Below are 26,704 nucleotides of genomic sequence, written 5' to 3'. Positions count from 1 at the left end.
ACTATGGTGAATTTAAATGGGTAATTATGGTTGCCAACTCCATTGGAAATTTGAATTGAGATAATGACAATATCTTGAGGGAAAGAATTTTTTTTGGGGAAAAAGGGGGGGGGGATAAAAAGAAATTGTGGGGGGCCAATTTTTTCTCATTTCAGATTTCAGAAATTAAAAAGAATTATTCTTCAAATATTATTTTTTTTTCAAATTTCAAATATTGAAAAATTTCAAGAAGTAATCTTTAATTGCACAGTATGGCGCATTAGATTTGTAAAATCTTTGATCACATTTATTTATTTGTTATGCCGAATCTAACAGTGTATTTAGATTTTTAATTTTGGGTCCAGTTTTCAAATTGGTCTACATTAATGTCCAAAGGGTCCAAAATTAAACTTTGTTTGATTTTAGCAAAAATTGAATATATGAGATTCTTTGATATGCTGAATCTAAACATGTATTTAGATTTTTGATTTTTGGCCCAGTTTTCAAGTTGGTCCAAATTGGGGTCCAAAATGAAACTTTGTTTGATTTCAACAAAAATTGAATATAAGGGGTTCTTTGATATGCTGAATCTAACCATGTATTTAGATTTTTTATTTGTGGACCCCGTCATCTAATTGGTTCATATTGAGGTCAAAAGGGTCCAAAATTAAACTTTGTTTGATTTCATCTAAAATTGAATTATTGGGGTTCTTTGATATTCCAAATCTAACCGTGTATTTAGGTTTTTAATTTTGGGTCCTGTTTTTTAAATTGGTCTACATTGAGGTCCAAAGGGTCCAAATTAAACTTAGTTTGATTTTAACAATAATTGAATTCTTGGGGTTCTTTGATTTGCTGAATCTAAACATGTGTTTAGATTTTTGATTATGGGCCCAGTTTTCAAGTTGGTCCAAGATAGGGTCCAGTATTTAAACTTTGTTTGATTTCAACAAAAATTGAATATATGGGGTTCTTTGATATGCTCAATCTAAACATGTATTTAGATTTTTGATTATGGGCCCAGTTTTCAAGTTGGTCCAAATTGGGGTCCAAAATTAAACTTTGTTTGATTTCAACAAAAATTGAATATATGAGGTTCTTTGATATGCTGAATCTAACCATGTATTTAGATTTTATATTTGTAGGCCCCGCTATCAAATTGGTTCATATTGAGGTCAAAAGGGTCCAAAATTAAACTTTGTTTGATTTCATCGAAAATTGAATTATTGGGGTTCTTTGATATGCCAAATCTAACCGTGTTTTTAGATTTTTAATTTGGGTCCCGTTTTTTAAATTGGTCTTCATTGAGGTCCAAAGGGTCCAAAATTAAACTTAGTTTGATTTTAGCAAAAATTGAATTCTTGGGGTTCTTTGATATGCTGAATCTAAACATGTGTTTAGATTTTTGGCCCAGTTTTCAAGTTGGTCCAAGATAGGGTCCAGTATTTAAACTTTGTTTGATTTCAACAAAAATTGAATATATGGGGTTCTTTGATATGCTCAATCTAACCATGAATTTAGATTTTTTATTTGTGGGCCCCACTATCAAATTGGTTCATATTGAGGTCAAAAGGGTCCAAAATTAAACTTTGTTTGATTTCATCAAAAATTGAATTATTGGGGTTCTTTGATATTCCAAATCTAACCGTGTATTTAGATTTTTAATTTTAAGTCCCGTTTTTTAAATTGGTCTACATTAAGGTCCAAAGGGTCCAAAATTAAACTTAGTTTGATTTTAGCAAAAATTGAATTCTTGGGGTTCTTTGATATGCTGAATCTAAACATGTGTTTAGATTTTTGATTATGGGCCCAGTTTTCAAGTTTGTCCAAGTTGGGGTCCAAAATTAAACTTTGTTTGATTTGAACAAAAATTGAATATATGGGGTTCTTTGATATGCTGAATCTAACCATGTATTTTGATTTTGGACATTGGACCATAATAGGTAAATTAAAAAAATTCAAGTTCTTAGACCACATTCTTTCTGTGTCAGAAACCTATGCTGTGTCAAATATTTAATAACAATCCAAATTCAGAGCTGTATCAAGCTTGAATGTTGTGTCCATACTTGCCCCAACTGTTCAGGGTTCGACCTCTGCGGTCGTATCAAGCTGCGCCCCAGCGAAGCATTTTATTATTGACATAATTACCTTTGAAGTGTGCCAGTAGTTGTTGATTACAATAAACATGTCTTGTGTTTCACGTCATTAAATGACAGTCACAATAATGAAGAAAAGTGTGAGATTTGTTAAATTTAATCAGAGACATATAATTATATATGTCTCTGATTTAATTATAGAATCCTGAACAACTTTATTTATTAAAATTATATACAGTTTTGGTTTTCATACCTACATTGACCTAAAAAACATAATTAAATCTGCATAATATTCATTTTATATACATTAAATTTAGATAGAAACAAAGCAAAATATCACATGTAAGTGGAGTATAATTATTAGAAATTAAGACACGTATGTTTAACTGAATTAAAAAGTTCAATCTTCTTCTAAATTAAAATAATAAAATTTAAGGGAAGATATATATATTTATAATTTTATTTTATTTGTTTTTATCATTACTATTATTTTTTAAACTGACTATAAATACAACTTATTATAAATACAACTTATTATAAATATCAAGTTGCCAATCCAACAAGATAAACAAGTTAAACAAAAACAAATATTATTAAAATACATATTTGTATAAAATTTTTAAAAATCATTTCATTACCTTTTTATATGTTTCAGAAATAAAACTTTAATAATAGGAAATAATTGAAATAGGAAAAGTTGACCTGTAATTACCATGATTACATGTCATTGTCAGACCATACAGTCATGCTTTGTTTGATTTTTATTACTTTTATCCCGGTCTCATGGGTTTTCGTGCTATTAAGAATGCATTGTGACATCACAATTTCCATTGAAAAAGCATGCATAGTACGAAAACATATGATCTGACCATACCTGCAATCAACAGGTCATAAAATGCTCCCAGAAGGGAGAAATTACTGGGAGTATTTGGGAGAGAAATCTGTGTTTCACAGTGTGACACTGTGTTACACCAGAATTTATCTACATTTGCAAGTCTCGTTTCCATGGAGATTATATATCCCCACCCACTCATCATGGTTCATTGACTGAAACTTTTACATAGTTTACAATTTAATGTTTGTGGTTAGGTTTGTTTAAAGGGAACAACTTATGATAAGTCAATGGTATTTGGTATGCAGTTGTATTAGCATTTGCACATCTCATTTCCATAAGGATTGTTTAGCCATGTACCTTCAGTCATGGTTCATTGACTTTGAATATTTGCATAGCTTACATGTTAAAGTATTGCTACTTTAATTTCAACATTTGCATTATCAAAATTACAAACATGACAAAAAGGAGAGACATACATTGTATCTCTGTGTTAACAGTTTATGTTTTATTTCTTCACATTTTTTTAACAACTTCTGTCTGAGAGTAGGGGAGAAAATTGGGAGTAGGCAAGAGTGGAAGTTTGGAGGTAGGGAAGTGGAAATCAGGGACCCTCTGTCCACCCCCTTATATATGTTAGCAACTTACATTTTTTCGTATGAAATCAATTCTATTAGAAACATATACATGATATACAGCTAGATGCATCACAAGAGTTGTCTGCATTTTTCATCACTTTCATTCTAAAATTTGTTATATTATTTTACAGTTTACAAATACTGCTAAGATTATTGAATGATGTTGAAAAGAAAAAGATACTTGCTAAGACAACTTGTAAAGGTTACCATGATCTGTTTAAACCATGGTGAGTACATTATTTACATTTTATACATGTTATAAATCAACAGAAGAAGCGCTCAAATCCAAAATTTTGAAAGCCAAGAGGATGTACAAAACCTAAACGCATGAAGAGCTAAGCCAAGGATGTACAAAACCTAAACGCATGAAGAGCTTATCCAAGGATGTACAAAACCTAAACGCATGAAGAGCTAAGCCAAGGATGTACAAAACCTAAACGCATGAAGAGCTAAGCCAAGGATGTACAAAACCTAAGCGCATGAAGAGCTAAGCCAAGGATGTACAAAACCTAAGCGCATGAAGAGCTTAGTGAAGGATGTACAAAACCTAAATGCATGAAGAGCTAAGCCAAGGATGTACAAAACCTAAGCGCATGAAGAGCTATATGACTCAAATGGACCTAAACAATAACCAATATAAAAATAAGGAGATGTGGTACGATTGCCAATGAGACAACTATCCACCAAAGTTCAAATGAAGTGGATGTAAGCAATTATAGGCAACCGCATGGCCTTCAACAATGAGAAAAACCAATACCGTATGGCATGTATGGTCGGCTATAAGTTCATTTAAGGTCAACTTTGCTTTTTTTCTAATAATTTCTTAATTTATCGACAGAAAATTGAAAAAAAGTTTGTTTATTAATCATGTCAGTACAGTTTACTGAGATGATGATATCCTCATTGACTAACAGTCCAAAAAAGTCATATTCCTTTCCACTGGTCAAAGAGGATTTATTTGTAAATTTTTCTCATTCACCACCAATATTAATGCTAAAATGAGGATGACCAACAATGACAAAAATAAAAAAAATATGTATTCTACAACAATAACTACAGACACAGGAATGGCTCAGTTGACAGTAGAATAATAATCCCAAAATAGAAAAATACACGTTCAAATCAATAGATAGACATTTTGTTAGATTCCCTTAGTTACAAGAAATTTTGTTAGAATCCCTTATATATATATAGTTTCAAGACATTTTGTTAGATTCCTTTAGTTACAAGACATTTTGTTAGATTCCTTTAGTTACAAGACATTTTGTTAGATTCCTTTAGTTACAAGACATTTTGTTAGATTCCTTTAGTTACAAGACATTTTGTTAGATTCCCTTAGTTACAAGACATTTTGTTAGATTCCTTTAGTTACAAGACATTTTGTTAGATTCCCTTAGTTACAAGACATTTTGTTAGATTCCCTTAGTTACAAGACATTTTGTTAGATTCCCTTAGTTACAAGACATTTTGTTAGAATCCCTTAGTTACAAGTATATATGTTAATACTAATTAATGCAATGTTCCAATTTATTGTTTTTAAGTTGCTTAAATTTATCAATCTTAACTGAGAAGCAATGAACATGATGAATATCAAACATTATCATAAAATAGAATAATTTTAATTGATAAATTATTGTTTCTTTTTCTTTATAATTTTGATTTCTTTAAATCTGCAACAAATCTAGATAGATATTAAATGATGGTAGAGCCTGACAAGCATGGCAAGTAGAAACATATACTGTAAATTCAGAAATTATTGTGTGCATTTATTATTGGGATTTTTGAAGAATGGACAAAAATGCTAGTTTACGGTAATTATTGCCATTTCAAAAAAATCTGCAAACTGATCTTTGTTTCAGTTTATCAAAATGCAAGTTCTTATTATTGCGATACTCACCCAGTCACATTATTCACATTAATAAAAAACCTCGCAATAATTTCTGAATTACAGCCGATTTCAAGGAGTGTGTAGGCAAATGTAATATCTTTGGTTAGCTTGCTTGCTAGCTGAAGCGTGAAGTCATTGTTAGGTTAGGTAAACTACCCTCCTTTAAGAGTAGACTAGTCCGACAGATAACCAATTTATCTGTCTGTAGGACTAGGCTACTTTGGAAGGAGGGTAGTACATCTTACCTAACAATGACTTCACGATTCAGCTAGCAAGCAAGCTAACCAAAGATATTACCTTTAGCTACACACTCATTGAAATCGGCTGTAACAGTTACTCACGGTGAAACTATAAATGACAATTTAGAACATAAACTGAGACAACTGTAATGGTAATATTCTCAGGCATTAAATAAAACATTATCTGATTTGTACAGTACAAAATAGACTTAAATGAGTACATTGAAGTAAGTTTAGGATACAAATGACAAGATATATCATTGTAAATACCAAACATAATAATGCCACAGGCAAACAATGACTTCTCCATTAAAGTCTCTCCACTTCTTCCCATCATATTCAAAAAGAGAAGTCGTTTCTCCCTATGATTCTGAAGTAGTGTGAGCCCTGGTATACGTATAACATGTATAAGCTGTTAATGGAATAAACTAATGCTGTTCTAAGGGTAAAGTGCTCTTCACAAATTTGAGAGGTCATAGGTTTGATCCCTGGCAGTGGCAGGGTCAAGCCAAAGCAAAGTTTAGTCAGTTGAAAGTGGCGTTAAACACCAATCAATCAATCACATTTTTCTCAGGGTAACAGTCTGCTCTATCATGTCTATCAACCTCTCAGCTATGTGTTATTTATATAATGTTAAATATTTATTTATAAAACAGGACTTTAAAAAATGAAGAAAAAGATGAGGAAACTAAATCTAAAGAGAAAACAGAAAATCCCCTGACTGATGAAAGTAAGATTTTTAGAGGTCACATGATAGTCAAGGGAGATAACTTTGAAGAACAATATTGTAGATCTACATATTAGAAGGAACAATATCAGGGATGAGGGTCTGGATGGATGTTTACAGAATAGAGAATAATGGGGCAAAAAATATAAAGAATAGAGAAAAATGGACCAAAAATAAAGATTAGAGAATAATGAGGTGCTAAAATATAAAAAATACAGAATAATAGACAGAAAGTATAAAAAATAGAGAAAATTGACCTGAAAAAAAATAAAGAATACAGAAATGAAGGGCCCCATCCAGACCCTCAGGGATTACTATCTCTTACAAAGAGTGACCGTAAACACCCTTCACTTATTATTTCTCTCTTGATTTATTTTAGATTTAAGAAGTAAATTTTGTATGTTTTTTTAGAGGAGGTTTTCAACCAACAGCTGTGCCTTAAAGCTTCCTTAGCTGTCTTCCTGTTTCAGATGATTTTAATTCAAATTACCAGTTGGTATGCTTTGCAAGGTTTTTATTAAATCTTAAATACTGTCATTGAAACTCTAGGAAATTTCATTTAGGCCCTTCTCTTTAAGCAGAAATTTTCATGGTCATCATATATATATATGCATGGTTGATGCATTTGATGAAAAAATTTTTTTTCTTTATAATTATTAAATATAGAAATTAAGGGATACCCAAGTAAAATTATTGCATCTAAAATAAAAAAGTTACAAAGGTTAATCTTGTTTTCCGTTAATTGTAGATCAACTGTCATCTGTTGAAAAAGCTGAGTTGGAACTGGTTACTAAACTTCTGTCAAAAGCTGAGAAAGCTTACAAAGTGAAAGAAAGGGTAAGGGGATTGGAACTTTCCAGTTAAACATGAATTTTGTGTGGTTTCCTTTGATCACCAAGATTTTATAATCTATACATTATAATAGTTCAAGTTGCAAGATTGAAAACAGAAATTATAAATATTTCACAAATTACCATTTTCACTTTGTTAATGATCATATAAATTAATATTAAACACTGGTATAATTAAAAATAATAAAAACTGATTACAAAACCAATTTTTCAAAATTTATTTATTAAAGCTTGCAGAACCAAAAAGATCTAAAAATGATATCCATGAAACTACAAAGAACTTAAAACACAACCATGAAGAGGATCTAGACCATCAGACCGAAACATTTAAACCGGAAAAGGAAGAATACATTGATGTAGAAAGTGTAAAAAATGATACTGTGAGGGCTTCTTCAGGGCTCAAGCCGAAGACCAATAATTATAAAACAGCTGGGTCTAAATCAAGTGCTACTGTGGTTACAAGGACAGCTTCTATAGAAAATGAAAAAACTAAGAATGTAGTAAATAATAAGGTTAAACCAAGAACAGAAATCAGAAAACCTCAAAAAACATTCCAGTCTCATATAAAGGCACCATTTCAAACAAATTCATCCATACCATTTCCTAAAAAATCAACCTCTATTACAAAAACTGCTCCACAGGCGCGTCCAACTTCAGCTAGCAGATATAAACAAGTAAACAAAAGTTCCTCCAATCAAATTGTACCAAAGAGTTCTGCCAGTCATCCTTCAACTAGAAATAAAGATGTGTCACAGAAAAGAGGTCAAGTTGAAGTTCAGATTGAAAAGGTACAGTCTGCTCGATCATGTCAAATCTCAAAGTCAGCAGAAAAGCAGGACACAGACAACCATTTTGAATTACATGATGGGAAGAATACTGAAAAGGGAGATAATCTTACAGACATCAACGAAACAGAACGAGATAATCGACAAGATTCAGCAGTTTTGTTAGCTAATCGTTTGTCTCAGCTTAAAGTACCAGAAAATAAACCACCTGAAAAACAGAAATTTGATCTACGGAAAGATGGGTAAGATTTAATTAACAATAAGCAGTGAGAACACAATTAACCCATAAAACATGAAAATTGAAAAAATGATGTTTCTAATATCAAGGCAAAAATTCTGTTAAGGATGTACTTAGGTGAGGTTTAGGAATTTGTGTCAGATGTTCGGACTCGTTGGTTTTTTTCCTATGATATAGGGTAAAATATTTTGCCCCATAACACCCATTTTTCGTTTCATATAAAACTTCAATAGCTTGTAAAAGGTAATTTACCAAAATTTAAGCAGATTCTAGATTTCTTTTTCTTTGGATTTGAGACCCAAATAATATCAATGCAAATATAAGGTAAAAGTCCGAGTCAGCCTTTTCCCACCATTTTTTAAAACTCGAATATCTCGAAAAGGAGCTCCATAACCTTTCAATATTTTTAGCTTATTTTGTTCCTTAACTAATGCTCTTCCGACTTTTAGTATCAATTTTAAATTCTAGATTTTTTTAATTTCACCTAAGTACACCCTTAAAGCATATCAATTTGTTTGCCCCGCCATAGCAGAGGGGGTATTAAGTTTTACCCTTGTCCATCCATACGTCTCAGAATTAGTTTCCATTCTTTAACTTTAGTTTGCTTCAACCAAATGTTACTAAACTTATACACAATGAGTATGTTTGTATTACCATAAAACACAGATCAAGTTTGAATTTGGGTGGCATCACAGTTCTCTAGTTATGTCCCTTTATAATGTTATATGCTAGCAGGGGCATCATCTGTGTCCCATGGACACATTCCCCATTTATTTTGTATAGTTTGTTCTTGTGTTGTGCATGTACCATTGTCCCAGGTTAGGGGGAGGGTTGGTGGACACATTCTTCATTTATTTCAGAATATGTCTGATGTTGACCATGTTTTTTGTTTAATGGAATTTTTATTTTATCAAACAAAGCATTCATAAAACATTTTTTAAAAGGAATAGAGAGGATACCAAGGGGGCAATCATAGTTCTTGAAAGTATAATAAAAACAGGCAACACCATAGCCAAAAATAAAAACAGGCAACGCCATAGCCAAATATAAAAACAGGCAACACTATAGCCAAAAATAAAAACAGGCAACGCCATAGCCCAAAATCAAGATAGGCAACACCATAGCCAAAAAAACAAACAGCCAACGTCATAGCCAAAAATAAAAACGGGAAACACCATAGCCAAAAATAAAAACAGGCAACACATAGCCAAAAATAAAAATAGGCAACACATAGCCAAAAATAAAAACTGGCAGCACCATAGCCAAAAATAAAAAGGACAAAAAGACATACAGCAATACAGGTAACATTAATACATTACATAGAAAACCAAAGGTGAGGCAACAAGAAGTCACGAATCCCACTAAAACAAGAGGTGGACTTAGGGGCTCCATAGAGAAAGCAGTTCCTGCTCTATATCAGGCACCTGTGGTGTTGCTCATGCATATGAAGTTTCTGTTAAAATGTTTGAAAATTTATTTCATATCAAGTGGGAAATTTAAATCACAATTATGATGTGTTTTAGTTTAACCTTGAAGTTTTTAAAGGTTATATGAATATCTGACATTTTCAAAATTTATGTGTTTTGATAAAAAAAAGAAAAATAACAAAAATACCGAACTCTGAGGAAAATAGATGATCATCATAATAATCATTTCAAAATTTGTTAGCATTTCTATTCTTTTGGACAATTTCATAGTAGTCAAGTTTTATTGTGAATTGCAGGATTTAGGGTATTCCAACTGACAGTACTTTTTTGGAGATGATAGTCTGTTTTTAGCTTAGATACTGATAAAAACATTTACATTTACAGGTGCCATCTTACAATTCCAGCTAAACTGAAAAAGTATGCTGCTCAGAATAGAAAATTGAGACAAAAGTATGACGTGTATAAAATGACAAAGAAAGTTGATAGGCAACATTCATCCATGAAAATCTTAGCTGGTATTGAATCTACTGTAAGTTACAGTTGAAAACATATTGAACAAATTTTATTTAAAATCCTACATACCATAGACATGATAGATGGGGACATTTAAGTTATTTCTATTGGTGAGTCCCATCATTCCTAAGTCCATTATGTATATTGTTAAAAATTTTGTTTCAAGGCCGGCTAGGTATACATAGTTAATGATGAAGTTTTGATAATATCAACTTGAAAATAAGTACATGTGTTCATTCTGGTGTGACTTTTTTGAAATACTAAAAGGTGAACCTGGTAGGCAAGGAAATGAAGGACATTTTATGAATGAACCAGAATACTACTACACCAAAGTTATTAAGACTGGATGGCTGGTTTTTGAAAAAAATGCCTTATTTTTTCTCTATTTCAGTTAAATTTAAGTTATAAACTAAAAAAAAAAAAAGAAATATTAATATTATTGATGATGTGCAAAGTGACACCCCATCCACTGTTAAACCAAACATAAAATCAATATGGACTTTCTGACAGTGCAGATTTTTTTTATTGTATATGGCACAGAACCATTTCTCCAATTTTGTAGATACAAAATTATTGAAGTTAAGGTTTGGGTCCTCCACCTTCAGTTGTGTTCCTTTTTTGTACTGGTTTCTCGTTCTTATTGCCAATTCAGTTAAACAATAGACTATTTTCATATATCCGACTTTTGACTCTGGAGTTTATATTTTTTCAACAGGTTACCTTCCCTTTGGTAGGACATCCTGGTACTCGGTCAAGCAAGAGCAACATAAAAAGGTGAAATCAAGCTTTCAATCTGTACACTTTTTGGGGGATATTAACTGAATTATGTTTTAATTATAAGACAAAATAATCGGAAAAGAGCAAACTTTCCCCCCCCCCCAAATTGCACAGATTATATGTTTGATTTTACTTCTTTTGGTTGCTCTTACTTGACCGAGTACCAGGATGTCCAACCACAGATAAGGTAACCTATCAAAATATTATATAATCCGGAGTCAAAAGTCGGTAATATGAAAAAAGTCTATTGATTTTTAAAATAATTTTGATTACAGTTTACAGATATAGAAGAATGGGTATTGATGAAGAATATCACATACATGACAAATATGTACACCAACTTAAAAAAATACCTCAATTCGCTGGATCTGCATAATATTTCAGGTAAGTCTATCTTTTCTATCAAGATTTTCCTCTCAAATTAGCAAACAATGTGAAAAGCAGGCTGTGGGAGTATTGAATAAAATTGGTTAGCAATGCAAATATATTCCTCATGTACCAACTTCAATGTATTATTCTATTATTCTGTACATGTATAACTCACTGGAACATACTAATTATCCGTTATTGTATGCAGCTAGATCAGACGAAATCAGGGAAAAATTACCAACAAAATCGATTGATATGCAACACAAATTAACACTTTTGCAATGTAGTTACAAGGTAAATTCAATGGGACCCTAACAAATGTAACAATAAATGGGAATAAATCCAGAAAAACCACACATATATGTGTCATGTACTGTTTGTACAAAATTCAAAACGTCCTACTCTAAAAATTGTTAAAAAAAGTAAAAAAACTTATAAAGGATAATCTTCTTTGGGAAAATATTTTCTTTTAAATTAGTTCTCTTGGTCAAGTTAGCTGTCTCATATCTTGGCATCTTGTGTCCAGCATTGTCGTAGTCTGTTAACTTTCATAAAAAATATTATATTCTCCTTTGCAACTACTGGTTCTATTGGCTATATTATTATGGTCAGTTTTTATTGGTGGTAGAAGACAGTCCGAACCACCAATCTTTGGCAGAAAATATAATAAATAAATGTTATTTACTAACAACTTTCATGTACCGTATTTTAACCCATAAAATAAAACATTATGTTTACAGAGTCCTCGTCTGTGTATGAGATATTAAGATCCAGAAAAGCTCTAGAGGTGATCCTGTCAACATTCCAACAAGTGGAAGAACAAAGAGGCCAATTAGATACAGGTATGAAAGATTTAAACATTGAGGTCAAATTCAGACATTATTATATTTTATCACATACAGTTAGTTCTCGTTGTCTCGAACTCGATTGACTCGAAATGTCGGATGAGTTGAAGTTTTCTCCTGGTCCCGAACTTTGTTCCATATAAATATATGTATTTCGACTCCTGATGAGTCTAGGTTTGATTGACTCGAACTAAATTTACGGTCCCAAGGTTAACAAAAGCATTTAATATACATTATTTACCTCGAACTAATACACATATGTCAAAACATGACCTTGGGGATTTAAATGGATTGAAGAGTTAATCTGACAATACACGTGTAATTATATTTCCGGTCACTGACCACTGTATCGATTTATGACATTCTTTTTACGTGAGTGTTTTACTAATCTTTGATCACCATGAAAAGTAATTAGTGATACATTGTTATATTTATGAAAAATTATTTAAAATGTTTTAAAAACAATTAACCTTAATCATACACTAATGAGTTTGGTTGTGCATAAAGTAGGGATAACGACTTCTGTTGGTGATCGACTCAAAACTACTAAATCAGTGTCTTTAATCTTTTTGTATTATCTCTTGCAGAAAAAGATTGAAATAAAAGAAAATGAAAAGAAATCTAAATTTTCTAAAATCTCTTTGTATATGAGAATGAACAATTTTGTCAACAATAGATAACGCTGAGCTCGATTGGAAATTACTTTTGGCTAAAAAGTATAGAATAAAAATGTAACTGTACAAAGAAATATATTAGAGACGAAAACATAACATGTTATTATAATAATCAAAGACCATAACATACAAATATATCGATCTGAGAACAGATTATCGATCCCCTACCCATATTCATCTGGATTTATTTTAGCCTTACCAAGCTAAGCAAGAGTTGTGTCCCTTGGTCTGTTAAACTTCTGGTTTTTGTTCGAGTCAAACCACGGGTATCTCAAAATATTTCTCTGGTCCGGCTGACTTCAAGATAATGAGATTTGACTGTATTTTCTTGTTATAACCCTATTTTTATTACCTTTGTCGCTTATGATAAAGTCAGAAATTAGCCAATATCTATAAGGAGTTGTTACAAGGGTTTTTAAACTTCATAACACTTTGAATTGTCCATTTTATTACTTACAGATAATTTTACATTAAAATGTATATTAAATTTTCAGGCTGTTTGGATAATGCAGATTATATAGGTACCTGTCGTGTAGATGTTACAACACCTACTGTTAACAGACAAAGTATATGGTTATCTGATTCTTTTATCAAAGGTATTTAGTATTTATATAGACATTTCTAACGCCACCTGTCAACACACAATGGGAATCATTACCCAATACTGTATTCAATGATGGCTCTGAAAAAATCATTGCTGACACCTATCACAAAGTATTAATTATATAATTATTTGAAAAATAATTAGATAACTAATACTTTTACAGTTCTTTAGTTATGTCCCTTTATAATGTTATATGCAAGTGAGGGCTCATCCGTGTCCTATGGAAACATTCTCCATCTATATAAAAGTATGTCAGAGTAATGAATTTATATACTGTGAATTCATTTATTTTCATAGATATTTTCATGGATTGTGGAAAAATTGTACTTTCGTGGATATTCCTTGTTTTGCCACAATCTGCATACAAAACTATAGTAAATTTGTTTTTAGTTTAACATTTAGATTCGTGGTTTACCTATACCCACTAAATCCTCAAAAATTGGTATCCCAAATGAATCCACGGTATGCTTTTCTCAGACCTATCAGCAGATACAGTATATTTGCAATTTAAATGATGGCCTCTTGTTTTATTGAAAATGTAGTTATATATGATAGTTTAAATCAGGCTATTGGAAAGTATTGGTTTCATTTTTTCTATCTTCTGTTAACAGACAAATTTATGTTTTCTGATACCATTATCAATGGTTGAGCCATGCATTGATATAATCAGTGTTACACTTATCAACACACACAATATTTGGTATTCTTATAATATGAAAGGTTAATATACTAATGACTGTATACAAATATGTCCACAACTCTTGTTAGAACAGTCCCTGTATGTTAAGAATTTATTAATATCATCATCTCTTTTTTTATAAAAATGAGGGAATATGGTATTATTGCCAATAAGATAATTATTCATAAAGGAGAGGCAAAAGGTTATTCAAACTCATAAGTCGAAAATAAACTGACAACGCCATGGCTAAAAAAAAAAGAAGACAAACAGACAAACAATAGTACACAAAACACAACATAGAAAACTAAAGACTGAGCAACACGAACCCCACTAAAAACTGGGGGTGATCTCAGGTGCTCCGGAAGTGTAAGCAGATCCTGCTCCATATGTGGCACCCGTTGCTTTGTTCATGTTAATACAAACCTGGTAATAAGTCTAATTCGGTAGGTCACATTCGGGGAAGAGGGGACGGGATTGTAGTTACGACATATAGAACATATCCGCTATCATCTGTGAAACGGATATTCCATAACGGTCAACCAACTATTTGTCAAGGACAAATGACAAAGATTTAAATAACAGGCCTTCAACATCTAAAAATTGACAATGCCATTTAGTAAGCTATAAAAGGCCCAAATATGACAAATGTGAAATCTTTGAAAAGTGAAGACCATTGAGTTGATTTATTATACTACTACATTTACAATAAACAAAAAAACAAGTATGGCAGACAGCCACCAACAACAACCACTAGAACACAGGCACATAAAGAAGATGACAGTGTTAAACATGTTTATAAGCATTCAACCTTTCCACTAACTTTAACATTTTAGTGTCTAGTTACTTTCGGTCAGTCTTGTTTTTTGTATTGTACTCTGGTTTCAAATTGGATTCTTCATTTTTTTCTCTCATAAAAGTTGATTTTCAATCTTCAGCCTTGTTATTTCAGTGAAATTAAAAAATTGTGTATGCATTCTGTAAATTCGGAAATGTTAGATTGCATTTATTATTGTGATTGTTGAACAATGGAAAAAATGTGAAAATAATTATTGCGATTTCAAAGAATGCAACATACAAATAATGCTCTAAAAATTTAAAATCTTAAGGCGAAGTGTACGTAATTGCACGCCTCTAGCGGAATTCAGGATAAAAAACGTGCGTCGTTAGTTACGCGGGTTATCTCCACTACTCCAAGAAAGGAAAAATGGGCACATGAAAGAGAAATGACTTTGTGCGGTCTATTATGAATTCAAACAAGTATTCATGTGCTATCTCAAAACTTCAAAGAAATTATTAGAATGACTCCAATCAGAAATCTGAGTATCCTAGTGTGAGTTAGTCTGACTCTATTACCACTGTTTTTGTTTTAGACACGCAAGAGCAGGTACACAATACGACTCGTGTTTATTTCAACAGAAGGTAAAAACGCCTAAACAACAAAATTATAACCAAATAAAAAATAAACCAGTGACAATTCTGCTTCTATTCGTATCAAATTCATTAAAATCAAACCAGAATTGACCCCACAATATTTTCTGAAAAACCATAGTTTTGAATGAAATGCACAGTGTACTGTAGGATCCTGTAGCGTAAAATTGTAGGTAACGAATAATTATATTGCATGTGAATTTGTGTCTTGAACAAGAAAGACGTTGGCATGCCCGTTTTTATGCAATTGAAAATTTTATGATGTTTTATATTTTATTATTTATGTAAAAAGTATAAAAGATACTAAGGGGTAATCGACCACTAGTACAACATTTATAAGCCGAAGAAAAAGCCAACAGCAAAAAAAAAAAAACCATCAGATTCCGTCCACAAAACATTACACACTCAGAAACTAAGAATTGTTTACTATTACATTTATCTCAGAATAAGTAAAACCTATGTCATCCAAATCTCAGTTTTCAAGGTGCAGAAAATAAACAGGTGTCTTCTATTCCGTCCGCAATTTTTGGGGAAAGTAAATTCTAAATTTAGAACCATGGTTGAAACTGAAACTACACATGTATGATAAAAATAGAACGTGTTACTTTTTCTTAATCAAATTCCGATTTCGAAGGGATAGCGAAATTTGTTCTCTTTTGTTGTGCTTTTGTGTATCATTCAGCAGTAGTATAAGGTAGGGGAAGAAGGGGTAGGGGTGAAGAAAAATAGTTCTACAATGTCGGGGCTTTTTATAACCCGGCGACTATATACGGTATGGATTTTCTCATTGTTGAAGGCTGTATGATTGCCTATAACAATTGCTTACATCCACATCCTTTAAGGTAGCTTGGGTGTCTAAATGTTGGACGATAGATTTTTCTTAAACTTCTGTAAGACTTCTGTGTCAATGTAATTTTAAATTTCAATATAAAAACTGGGGATCACGGACCTTGTTTTTTTGTAATAACACATTGAAATTAACGAAATTTGGGTTATTTTGTATTGTTGATATAGGGGAAACTTAAGTTTTCCTTATTGCAGAAACATTAAACGATAGAATTGGCTAAAATTCGATGAGAGAATTGCTTTTCATTAATAACTCCGAAATATCAAATAAAAATAAGGGGTCACGGGCCTTATTTTCTTGAAAAAATCCCCAAAAATTTTAAATATACTTTACGACACTTAATTTCTTGATAGTTCAATCTTTAAACTTCAAGTTTTAGGTATTTTGTTGTATATTTAATGATACTTGGTAAAATATTTTTAAAACAAAAAAGTTTTTGCAATTAACATGATCAGAACTGCCGCTCAGAAAATGACACCCGATCTACCTTAAACGTGGCAGATAGTTGTCTCATTTGCAATCATACCACAGCTCCTTATGTTCATATTATATTAACAAAACTGCAATTCATTTGCATTATATACAGGAACAATTTGTATGGCACTATACTAGGTAAACTCGTATAGCATCCGGCTCTTGGTACATTCTTATAGCATTACACAAGTACATTTATAGCATATCACTATGCACAAAGCTTTAGCATTACACAATGCACAATGCTATAGCATTATACACAATATACACAATGCTAAGGCTAACACTGGGAATGATCTGTGCTACGTGAAGTTAAAACTCCGATCTGTTTTACTTTGCTAAAATTCATATGCGGGTTCTTCTTTTGACCTTATTACAGCCATAAAAATTCTCAAGATAATATGCAGATGCATTTTTCTTATTTTTTGGGAGTCGTGCATGTGGATATTTAACAAATTATGGTACAAAAAATTATTTCCTTTTTTACTTAAAATCTCCAGCAAACATTATATCATGCTTTGTCGTTTAGTTAAAGAAAAGGGAAAGCGATCGAGACAGGAAATTTTTTAAATAAAATTGCAGAGTTATGTCACGTGCACGCGTGTGAACCTGACAAAAAAATGGGCCGTTTGTGCGCAATCCCTCGAATAGCGGCGGAAATGGTGAGGATGAAAAGATGCAGCAAATTATATTCACTTTTTTAAAATACAAACATGCAGAAATAAGATTTAAAAAAAGACGTGTATACGCGATCCCAATATTATAACCGATTATTTAAATACGTATAGAATCATTCTGTCAACGCTGTGTTAACTGGGACAATTTTAAAATTGATATTTGATTCATAATTATTAGAACAATACAATATAAAAAAAGAACATGTGGCATGAACGCCAAAAAGACAACTCTCCACAAGAGTCCAAATGACACAGAAATTAACAACTATAGGTAACCGTACGGCCTTCAACAATGATCAACGCCCATAGTCAGCTATAAATACAAGCATTTCAAAAAAGAAGTGGAACCCTGTCTAATTAAAAAAAGATGGAGTTAAAGTCTATAGAGTAACTTTCATTCACTTGCAGTATATTTATTTGCCAATTTGCTTTTTTTTTGGCAGCAGAAATATCCTTAAAAAATAGTCAGTTTATTTCCTTATTAATTGATTACGCTTGAGCATTTGCAATCATTAGGAAAATGGGTTATACACATTCACGATTTTGTTACGACACTGTACGGTATAATAGCGTTATAGAGTAGAAATTGTGATGACGTAATTATGTACAGTAGACATCAATAACGTCGCCGAATGTTTTTATTCTTTCCGCTAAAAATCAAACTTCCACAGGATATAGCTTGAAAACTAGCACGGTTGCTAAGGACTTTCTTTGCACCAATGGGTTCGTCGTTCATTTTTGAATCGCATATCGATTTTTAAAAAAATTCTGTGGAGCTACGAATTAGAAAATCTTGATAAAGTAAAAATATCTGCCGATTTTTATGATTTTCCCAATATATCCTTTGTATTTTTGGCGTATCATGCTGTTAATTTCAACAGCTTGTATCTGAAAAACGAAAACGGTTACCCCCTTTTTTTATTTTATTGTCTGATGTATTTTTAAAAGCAGAATCCCCATGTAAAATTTAAAAAAATTCTGTGGAGTAGTTAATTACGTACACTTCGCCTTAAGTGTTTTTTTTTTTTTTTGTGAAACCAATCCAGATGCAATTTCTCATTAATAAAAACATCGCAAAAAATTGTGAATTTACAGTTTTTATACATATATTTATTTGTTGAATTTACAGATATTTGGTTGCCAAGCCCACCATTCATCATGCAATATAGATCTGTCCGACAACTAGAAAGATACACCTCACTTCTGTTCCAGTTACAATACAGTCAGTTCCAGTCATATATACAGGAGGTTTTTGCCAAAGATATCCTACCATTTCTAAAGTCACTTCATCCTAAGTCTAGGTGAATACAAAATTAAAGTCTCCAAACTTATGAAAATGTACCCTTTAAACTGATTAATTCAAAGTTATATGATGAGGATAAAAAAAAAACACAAAATAAAGGACATTGCACTCATGAAAAAATTTACAGCAAAGGAAGCACGCCTTTTTTGCTGTTCTACATCTTAAAGTCACAGTTAGGTCTTTAACATGGGTTAAAACTTACACCTCACTACAAGTTCAAGACTGCCTTAATTACCCGTTTAACTCATTCGCCCCCAAGAGATTTCTGGAAAATCAGGCATTTTCGAAAATTTGCAATCATATGCAAATTATATGCAAATTAGCAGACTCTTGATGCTGTAACTGATGCTCATCTATTAAACTATGTATTGAGATTTGGGGGCGGATGGCATGGGTGGGGGGTCGGGTGGGAGGTGGAATATTTTCTCGTGGGTTTGAACCCACCCCCACTGAAAAATGTTAATTTTCCGTCTATTTTCCGATTTTAAAACGACCTTGAGAGGTGAACATTGACCAGACTGTTTTTCTTCGTCATTCAAGTATTACCCTATAGTTACAGCAGTCCATTCATGCTAACTGGGAGTATATTGGACTTAAGTGTCTTGCTGGGGAATTATTATTGTCAAGTCAGGTCTGCCTAAATGTCTGTTTTTACGGATTTTTGACAAAACGGTGACCTAGATTTTACAGACTAGATTCCTATTGGCCATATTATACCTCGTTGTGTTCCTGTATCACCTATGCATGCATTTATGATAATATTTTATACCTACAGTCACTACCAGTTACGTAGTGGCCATCAAAAGATGCCCACCCCCACCTGATTTTGGCTACTTTTCACGTTTTTCCGATTTTTGAACTCTTAAACGGCTTTCAAAGTGCCATATTTTCATGAACAGACATCTGAGAAGAGTTTATGGACCATGAACTGCTTGGTTGAAGTCCCTGCTATCATGACAGTTCAGCTGGGGCAGTTCAAAAAAGGTATGGAGGGTCATACGGGCCATCAAAGAATGGTTGTCGCCATCACGCCTACAGGCGGGATTGGGGGCTAAAGGGTTAAACGATTTGATCAAAATCTTTAAATTTGACTTCTGTTGGGTTTGAGGGTCGTTTTGGGGTGTAAAACTGACCAAAACACTCTTTAGAGGTTGAAAATCGGGAAAAAAATATTTTTAGTTTAAACGATTTGATCAAAATCTTTAAATTTGACTTCTGTTGGGTTTGAGGGTTGTTTTGGGGTGTAAAACTGACCAAAACACTCTTTAGAGGTTGAAAATCGGGAAAAAAATATTTTAAGTTTAACTCATTCGCCCCCAAGAGATTTCTGGAAAATCAGGCATTTTCTAAAATTTGCAATCATATGCAAATTATATGCAAATTAGCAGACTCTTGATGCTGTAACTGATGCTCATCTATTAAACTATGTATTGAGATTTGGGGGTGAATGGCATGGGTGGGGGGTGGGGTGGGAGGTGGAATATTTTCTCGTGGGTTTGAACCCACCCCCACTGAAAAATGTAAATTTTCCGTCTATTTTCCGATTTTAAAACGACCTTGAGAGGTGAACATTGACCAGACTGTTTTTCTTCGTCATTCAAGTATTACCCTATAGTTACAGCAGTCCATTCATGCTAACTGGGAGTATATTGGACTTAAGTGTCTTGCTGGGGAATTATTATTGTCAAGTCAGGTCTGCCTAAATGTCTGTTTTTACGGATTTTTGACAAAACGGTGACCTAGATTTTACAGACTAGATTCCTATTGGCCATATTATACCTCATTGTGTTCCTGTATCACCTATGCATGCATTTATGATAATAGTTTATACCTACAGTCACTACCAGTTACGTAGTGGCCATCAAAAGATGCCCACCCCCACCTGATTTTGGCTACTTTTCACGTTTTTCCGATTTTTGAACTCTTAAACGGCTTTCAAAGTGCCATATTTTCATGAACAGACATCTGAGAAGAGTTTATGGACCATGAACTGCTTGGTTGAAGTCCCTGCTATCATGACAGTTCAGCTGGGGCAGTTCAAAAAAGGTATGGAGGGTCATACGGGCCATCAAAGAATGGTTGTCGCCATCACGCCTACAGGCGGGATTGGGGGCTAAAGGGTTAAACGATTTGATCAAAATCTTTAAATTTGACTTCTGTTGGGTTTGAGGGTCGTTTTGGGGTGTAAAACTGACCAAAACACTCTTTAGAGGTTGAAAATCGGGAAAAAAATATTTTTAGTTTAAACGATTTGATCAAAATCTTTAATTTTGACTTCTGTTGGGTTTGAGGGTCGTTTTGGGGTGTAAAACTGACCAAAACACTCTTTAGAGGTTGAAAATCGGGAAAAAAATATTTTTAGTTTAAGAGGAATTTTTTTCTAGATGTAGATTTGGGTGGAAATATCAGTAAATCATAAACTATATCATTGTGCAAATCAATCGATATATTATATATTGTAAATTAATTTACAAAACAAACACTGTAATAAATAGCCTAATAATCTCACTGTTAGAGTACAAATATTTAAACAACCACAAAAACTGGCTGAATGAGGAAAAATGAATGAGCGTGCATTAGAGAGTTAATCTAAAAAACAGATACACCATAAGCATAAAATTATAAAAGCATTTGTCTCAGGGCATAAGGTTACATTTTTGTTTGGCTTCCACACAACACAGTACTGTTCGGAATCAATTTGGTATTGGTATATTTAAGTCTCCCAAACGAAGTTTGGGAAGACTTTTTGGTTTTGCTCAGTTCTTATTATTATTATTATTCTTCTTCTTCTTCCTCTTCCGCCGCTTTTAATTTTGAACTTGTCCGCACCCGTTCTCCAAAACCGCTTGTCAGATTAACTTAGGGTTTCACAATATGTTAGACTAACATGTCTAGTGGTGCAATCAGGGTTTTGTTTGTGCAATGGGGTTTACAAAGGGGTACTTTGAGGGGCAAAAAGAAAGGAGGGTTTTACTATAGAACCCTATGGGATTTTATTTTTTTAAATTTTCAAATGATTCTAAATTGAAATCCGTTTGTGATAGACACAATCTTTTTAATTGAAAATGTTCTAAATGATAAAGCACATTAAATGAAATACAGGGTTAGTCCCCAGGGGTCACCCCCACCCCCTGCCATTTGAGAAAGTTCTAATATCTTGTAAATGGTCGAGATCCCCACCCCTAAACCATATATATTCTGGTTTGTCATGCTAAGATGGTTTGAATGATATACAGAGTTAGTCCCCAGGGGTCATCCCGACCCCCTGCCATTTGAGAAAATTCTAATATCTTGTAAATGGTCGAGATCCCCACCCCTAAACCATATATATTCTGGTTTCTCATGATAAAGCACATCAAATGAAATACAGGGTTAGTCCCCAGGGGTCACCCCCACCCCATGCCATTTAAGAAAGTTCTAATATCTTGTAAGTGGTCAAGATCCCCACCCCTAAACCATATATATTCTGGTTTGTCATACCAAGATGGTTTGAATGATATACAGGGTTAGTCCCCAGGGGTCATCCGGACCCCCTGCCATTTGAGAAAGTTCTAATATCTTGTAAATGGTCAAGATCCCCACCCCTAAATCATATATATTCTGGTTTGTCATGGTAAAGCACATCAAATGAAATACAGGGTTAGTCCCCAGGGGTCACCCCCACCCCCTGCCATTTAAGAAAGTTCTAATATCTTGTAAATGGTCGAGATCCCCACCCCTAAACCATATATATTCTGGTTTGTCATGCGAAGATGATTTGAATGATATACAGGGTTAGTCCCCAGGGGTCACCCCCACCCCCTGCCATTTAAGAAAGTTCTAATATCTTATAAATGGTCGAGATCCCCACCCCTAAACCATATATATTCCTGTTCATCATGTCTCGAACATTTGAATGACTTATACGGTCAGTACCCAGGGGTTCCCCCCACCCCAATATTCTAATATCTTGTAAATGGTCGAGATCCCCATCCCTAAACCATATATATTCCTGTTCGTCATGTCTCAGAACATTTGAATGACATATAGGGTCAGTCCCCAGGGGTTCCCCTCTCCCCCAATGTTCTAGTATCTTGTAAATGGTCGAGATCCCCACCCCTTAACCATATATATTCTGGTTTGTCATGCCAAGATGATTTGAATGATATACAGGGTTATTCCCCAGGCATCACTAATGCATATAACTTTACTGGATTTTGTCCAATGTCAGGCGATCCTGGGAATTACGAATTATGGGAGCTTCGTTTGGGAGACTTCGTAACAGCATCCTGTTACAATAATTTCTTGTTTTTATACGCCCGTTTACGGGACGTATTATGGTATACCGTTGTCCGTCTGTCCGTCTGTCCGTCCGTCCGTCTGTCCGTCTGTCCGTCCGTCCGTCTGTCCGTCTGTCCGTCCGTCGTCAACATGTCGGACATTAACTCAAAAACGCTTTAACCAATTTGCATAAAACTTTGGTGAATTGTTTATATCTATTGACGTGAGCTCCCTTTCGTTTTTTATAAATTTTAGATTTTACGTTTCCCAGTTATGGGGTTTTATTCATTAAAAAAAGGGGGATTTTCCAGTTTTCGGTCAATAACTCAAGAATGCTTTCACCAACTTGCAAGAAATTGTGGTGAATTGTTTATATCTATTGACATGAGCTCCCTTTCGATTTTTATAAATTTTAGATTTTACGTTTCTGAGTTACAGGGTTTTATTCATAAAAAAAGGGGGATTTCCCAGTTTTCAGACAAAAACTCAAAAACACTTTCAGCAGTTCTTATGAAACTTTGGTGAATTGTTTATATCTATTGATGTAAGCTCCCTTTATAATTTTATAAATTTTACATTTTAGATTTCCGAGTTATGGGGTTTTATTCATTAAAAAAGGGGGGATTTTCCAGTTTTCGGTCAATAACTCATGAATGCTTTCACCAACTTGCAAGAAATTGTAGTGAATTGTTTATATCTATTGACATGAGCTCCCTTTCGATTTTTATAAATTTTAGATTTTACATTTCTGAGTTACAGGGTTTTATTCATTAAAAAAGGGGGAATTTCCATTTTTCGGACAATAACTCAAAAATACTGTCAGCAATTCTCATGAAACTTGGGTGAATTGTTTATATCTATTGATGTAAGCTCCCTTTTGATTTCTAATATGACATTGAGAATTAATTGAACAGATTTACTAAGTATTGCGCAACAGCACAGTGTATTGCACAACAGCAAGAAATCTTTAATTGAATATAAATTCAATTCATATAACCAATTTCAAGTTCTTTGACTACAATTATTCAGAAATCTATAATATGTCAAATATTTAATTACAATCCAAATTCAGACCTGTATCAAGCTTGAATATTGTGTCCATTTTTGCCCCAACTGTTCAGGGTTGGACCTCTGCGGGCGTATCCAGCTGCGCTCAGCGAAGCAGTTTATTTACTATATTTAACCACAAAGGAACTATGTCACATTTAGCTTTAAAATATTTATTTTTAATGATAAAATGCATCTGTGAAATAAATCTAGTAAAACAATATTGGCAGACAGCAACCAATGAAAACCCAACCAATTAGTCTTTCAATTTTACAAGACAAAGAATCAGCCAGTTCAAATTTAGCTTTAGTTTCACCTGGGTTGAAAGGAAACCCTCAACATTCCACACATGAGCATGCCATCACATAATAATTTAGACTATCCTGTTCATAGGTACCATTACATATTGTTATTCAGCTTTCTTTGACCTGTGTTTTAATAAATCTAATTGTTCTCTTTTATTTGAAGTGAATTCATACTCCTGTTGAGAGCCTCATTTTCCCTGCTGACTAGTGATGAGACATTTCCTGTTATTGTACAGGACACAATACAGGAACTAGAAGAAAGTATCGGAGGAGATGATAGCTGATATATTCCTTAGTATAGACATCTTATAAGCTCTTAACATGCCATGTATAAATAGTTAAAAGAAGGTGACACTTTCTCTCAGGAAAGAACTTTTATAAGCTCTTAACATACCATGCAAAATCAAACGACGATCTTTAAACAGTTAGAAGAAGGTGTTGAAGGAGATATTAGCTGATACTTTCCCTTAGTATAGAATTCTTATAATCTCTTTAACATGTCATGTGAAATCAACAGACCTTGTTTAAATAGATAGAAGAAGGTGCAGAAGCAGAAATTAGTTGACACTTTACCATAGTAAAGAATTCTTTTAAACTCTTAACATGTCATCCAAAATCAACAGACATTCTTTAAACAGTCAAAAGGAGATGTAGCAGAAGAAATTTGATGACACTTCCCTTAGTAAAGAACTTATATAAGCCCTTTAACATGCCATGCAAAATCAAAAGACGATCGTTAAACAGTTAGAAGAAGGTGTTGAAAGAGATATGAGCTGACACTTTTTCTCAGTAAAGAATTCTTATAATCTCTTTAACATGTCATGTGAAATCAACAGACCTTGTTTAAATAGATAGAAGACTTATAATCTCTTTAACATGTCATGTGAAATCAACAGACCTTGTTTAAATAGATAGAAGAAGGTGTTGAAGCAGATGTTGGTTGACACTTCACCTTAGTAAAGAATTCTTTTAAGCTCTTAATATGTCATGTGAAATCAAAAGACGATCTTTAAACAGGTAGAAGAAAGTGTTGAAGGAGATATTAGTTGACACTTTACCTTAGTTAAGAATTCTTTTAAGCTCTTAACATGTCATGTGAAATCAAAAGACGATCTTTAAACAGGTAGAAGAAAGTGTTCAAGGAGATATAGTTGACACTTTACCTTAGTAAAGAATTCTTTTAAGCCCTTTAAATGCCATGCAAAATCAAAAGACCTTATATAAACAGATTAAAGAAGGTGTTGAAGGAGATATTAGTTGACACTTTACCTAAGTAAAGAATTCTTTTAAGCTCTTAACATGCCATGCAAAATCAAAAGACGATCTTCAAACAGTTAGAAGAATTTGTAGAAGGAGAAATTAGCTGACACTTTTTCTTAGTAAAGAATTCTTGTTATCTCTTTAACATGTCTATAAATAAATAAAAGAAGGTGTTGAAGGAGAAGTTAGCTGCCACTTTTCCTTAGCAATGAATTCTTATAATCTCCTTAACATGTCATGTGAAATCAAGAGACCTTCTATAAATAGATAAAAGAAGGTGTTGAAGTAAAAATTAGCTGACACTCTCCGTAGTCCTTAGTTTAGAATTCTTTAAAGCTATTTAACATGCATGACATGCCAAACAAGATCCTTAGACATTATTTCAATAGTTAGGAAAAAACGTTTATGATGATGTAAGCTGTCATTTTTGGTTTGTAAAGAAATTAAAAAGCCTCTGTTACGCTGCCAAAGAAATCAACTGATCTTCTAATTACTGGCAATTTAGATACTTTTCCAAGTAAAAACTCTGAACATTAAAACCCTATACAGATACACTTGTGATATTTTATCTTAGATATACATATGTTAACTGTTACTATCTCAATGTTATTTATCTGTGATATATAAAATAAAGATAATGAATTTATTTCTGTGTGCCTGATGCAGTTTGTTAAAGCATTGTCAAATGTAAAATATTTTAATGTAAAAACTCATCAAAAGGCTAATGAAAATTAGATTTTCAAAGCCAGTCTCATAATCCTAACCTCAGTTCAACTTTTAACCTTGATATTTAAAATCAAAAGGCTAATGAAAATTGGATTTACAACGCCAGTCGCATAATCCTGACCTCAGTTCAACTTTGAATCTTTAAATCAGAAGGACTTTCTTTTAATGATAAGCCATGGCATCAGAATTGAATGATAAAGGTTAATCTAGCAATGC

At 33.0% G+C, this 26,704-nt stretch overlaps 1 protein-coding gene across 5 annotated transcripts in view; it reads left to right on the top strand.

Moving 5' to 3' along the window:
* Positions 1 to 26,408, top strand: part of LOC127707459 (uncharacterized) — a 30,690-nt gene extending 4,282 nt beyond the window's left edge. Inside the window, exons 2-12 of one of the 5 annotated variants that reach the window (XR_007984882.1) lie at positions 3,677 to 3,772; positions 6,329 to 6,402; positions 7,148 to 7,236; positions 7,481 to 8,277; positions 10,085 to 10,229; positions 11,266 to 11,374; positions 12,100 to 12,201; positions 13,373 to 13,474; positions 18,717 to 18,888; positions 24,666 to 24,937; positions 25,257 to 26,408. Coding sequence is in view for 1 of the 5 variants with exons in the window: in XM_052211985.1 (XP_052067945.1) it covers positions 3,677 to 3,772; positions 6,329 to 6,402; positions 7,148 to 7,236; positions 7,481 to 8,277; positions 10,085 to 10,229; positions 11,266 to 11,374; positions 12,100 to 12,201; positions 13,373 to 13,474; positions 18,717 to 18,888; positions 24,666 to 24,786 (1,807 nt within the window). In the remaining 4 variants the exon portion in view is untranslated. Of the gene's footprint in view, positions 1 to 3,676; positions 3,773 to 6,328; positions 6,403 to 7,147; positions 7,237 to 7,480; positions 8,278 to 10,084; positions 10,230 to 11,265; positions 11,375 to 12,099; positions 12,202 to 13,372; positions 13,475 to 18,716; positions 18,889 to 24,665 lie in introns of all 5 variants that reach the window. The other 4 variants (XR_007984883.1, XR_007984881.1, XR_007984880.1 and 1 more) reach the window with 4 other exon arrangements.
* The last annotated feature ends 296 nt before the right edge of the window (positions 26,409 to 26,704 follow it).

Source organism: Mytilus californianus, unplaced genomic scaffold (genome assembly GCF_021869535.1).
Source record: "Mytilus californianus isolate M0D057914Y unplaced genomic scaffold, xbMytCali1.0.p SCAF_7, whole genome shotgun sequence".
NCBI classification, from domain to species: Eukaryota; Metazoa; Mollusca; class Bivalvia; order Mytilida; family Mytilidae; genus Mytilus; species Mytilus californianus.
This window is presented reverse-complemented; position numbering and strand designations above follow the sequence as displayed.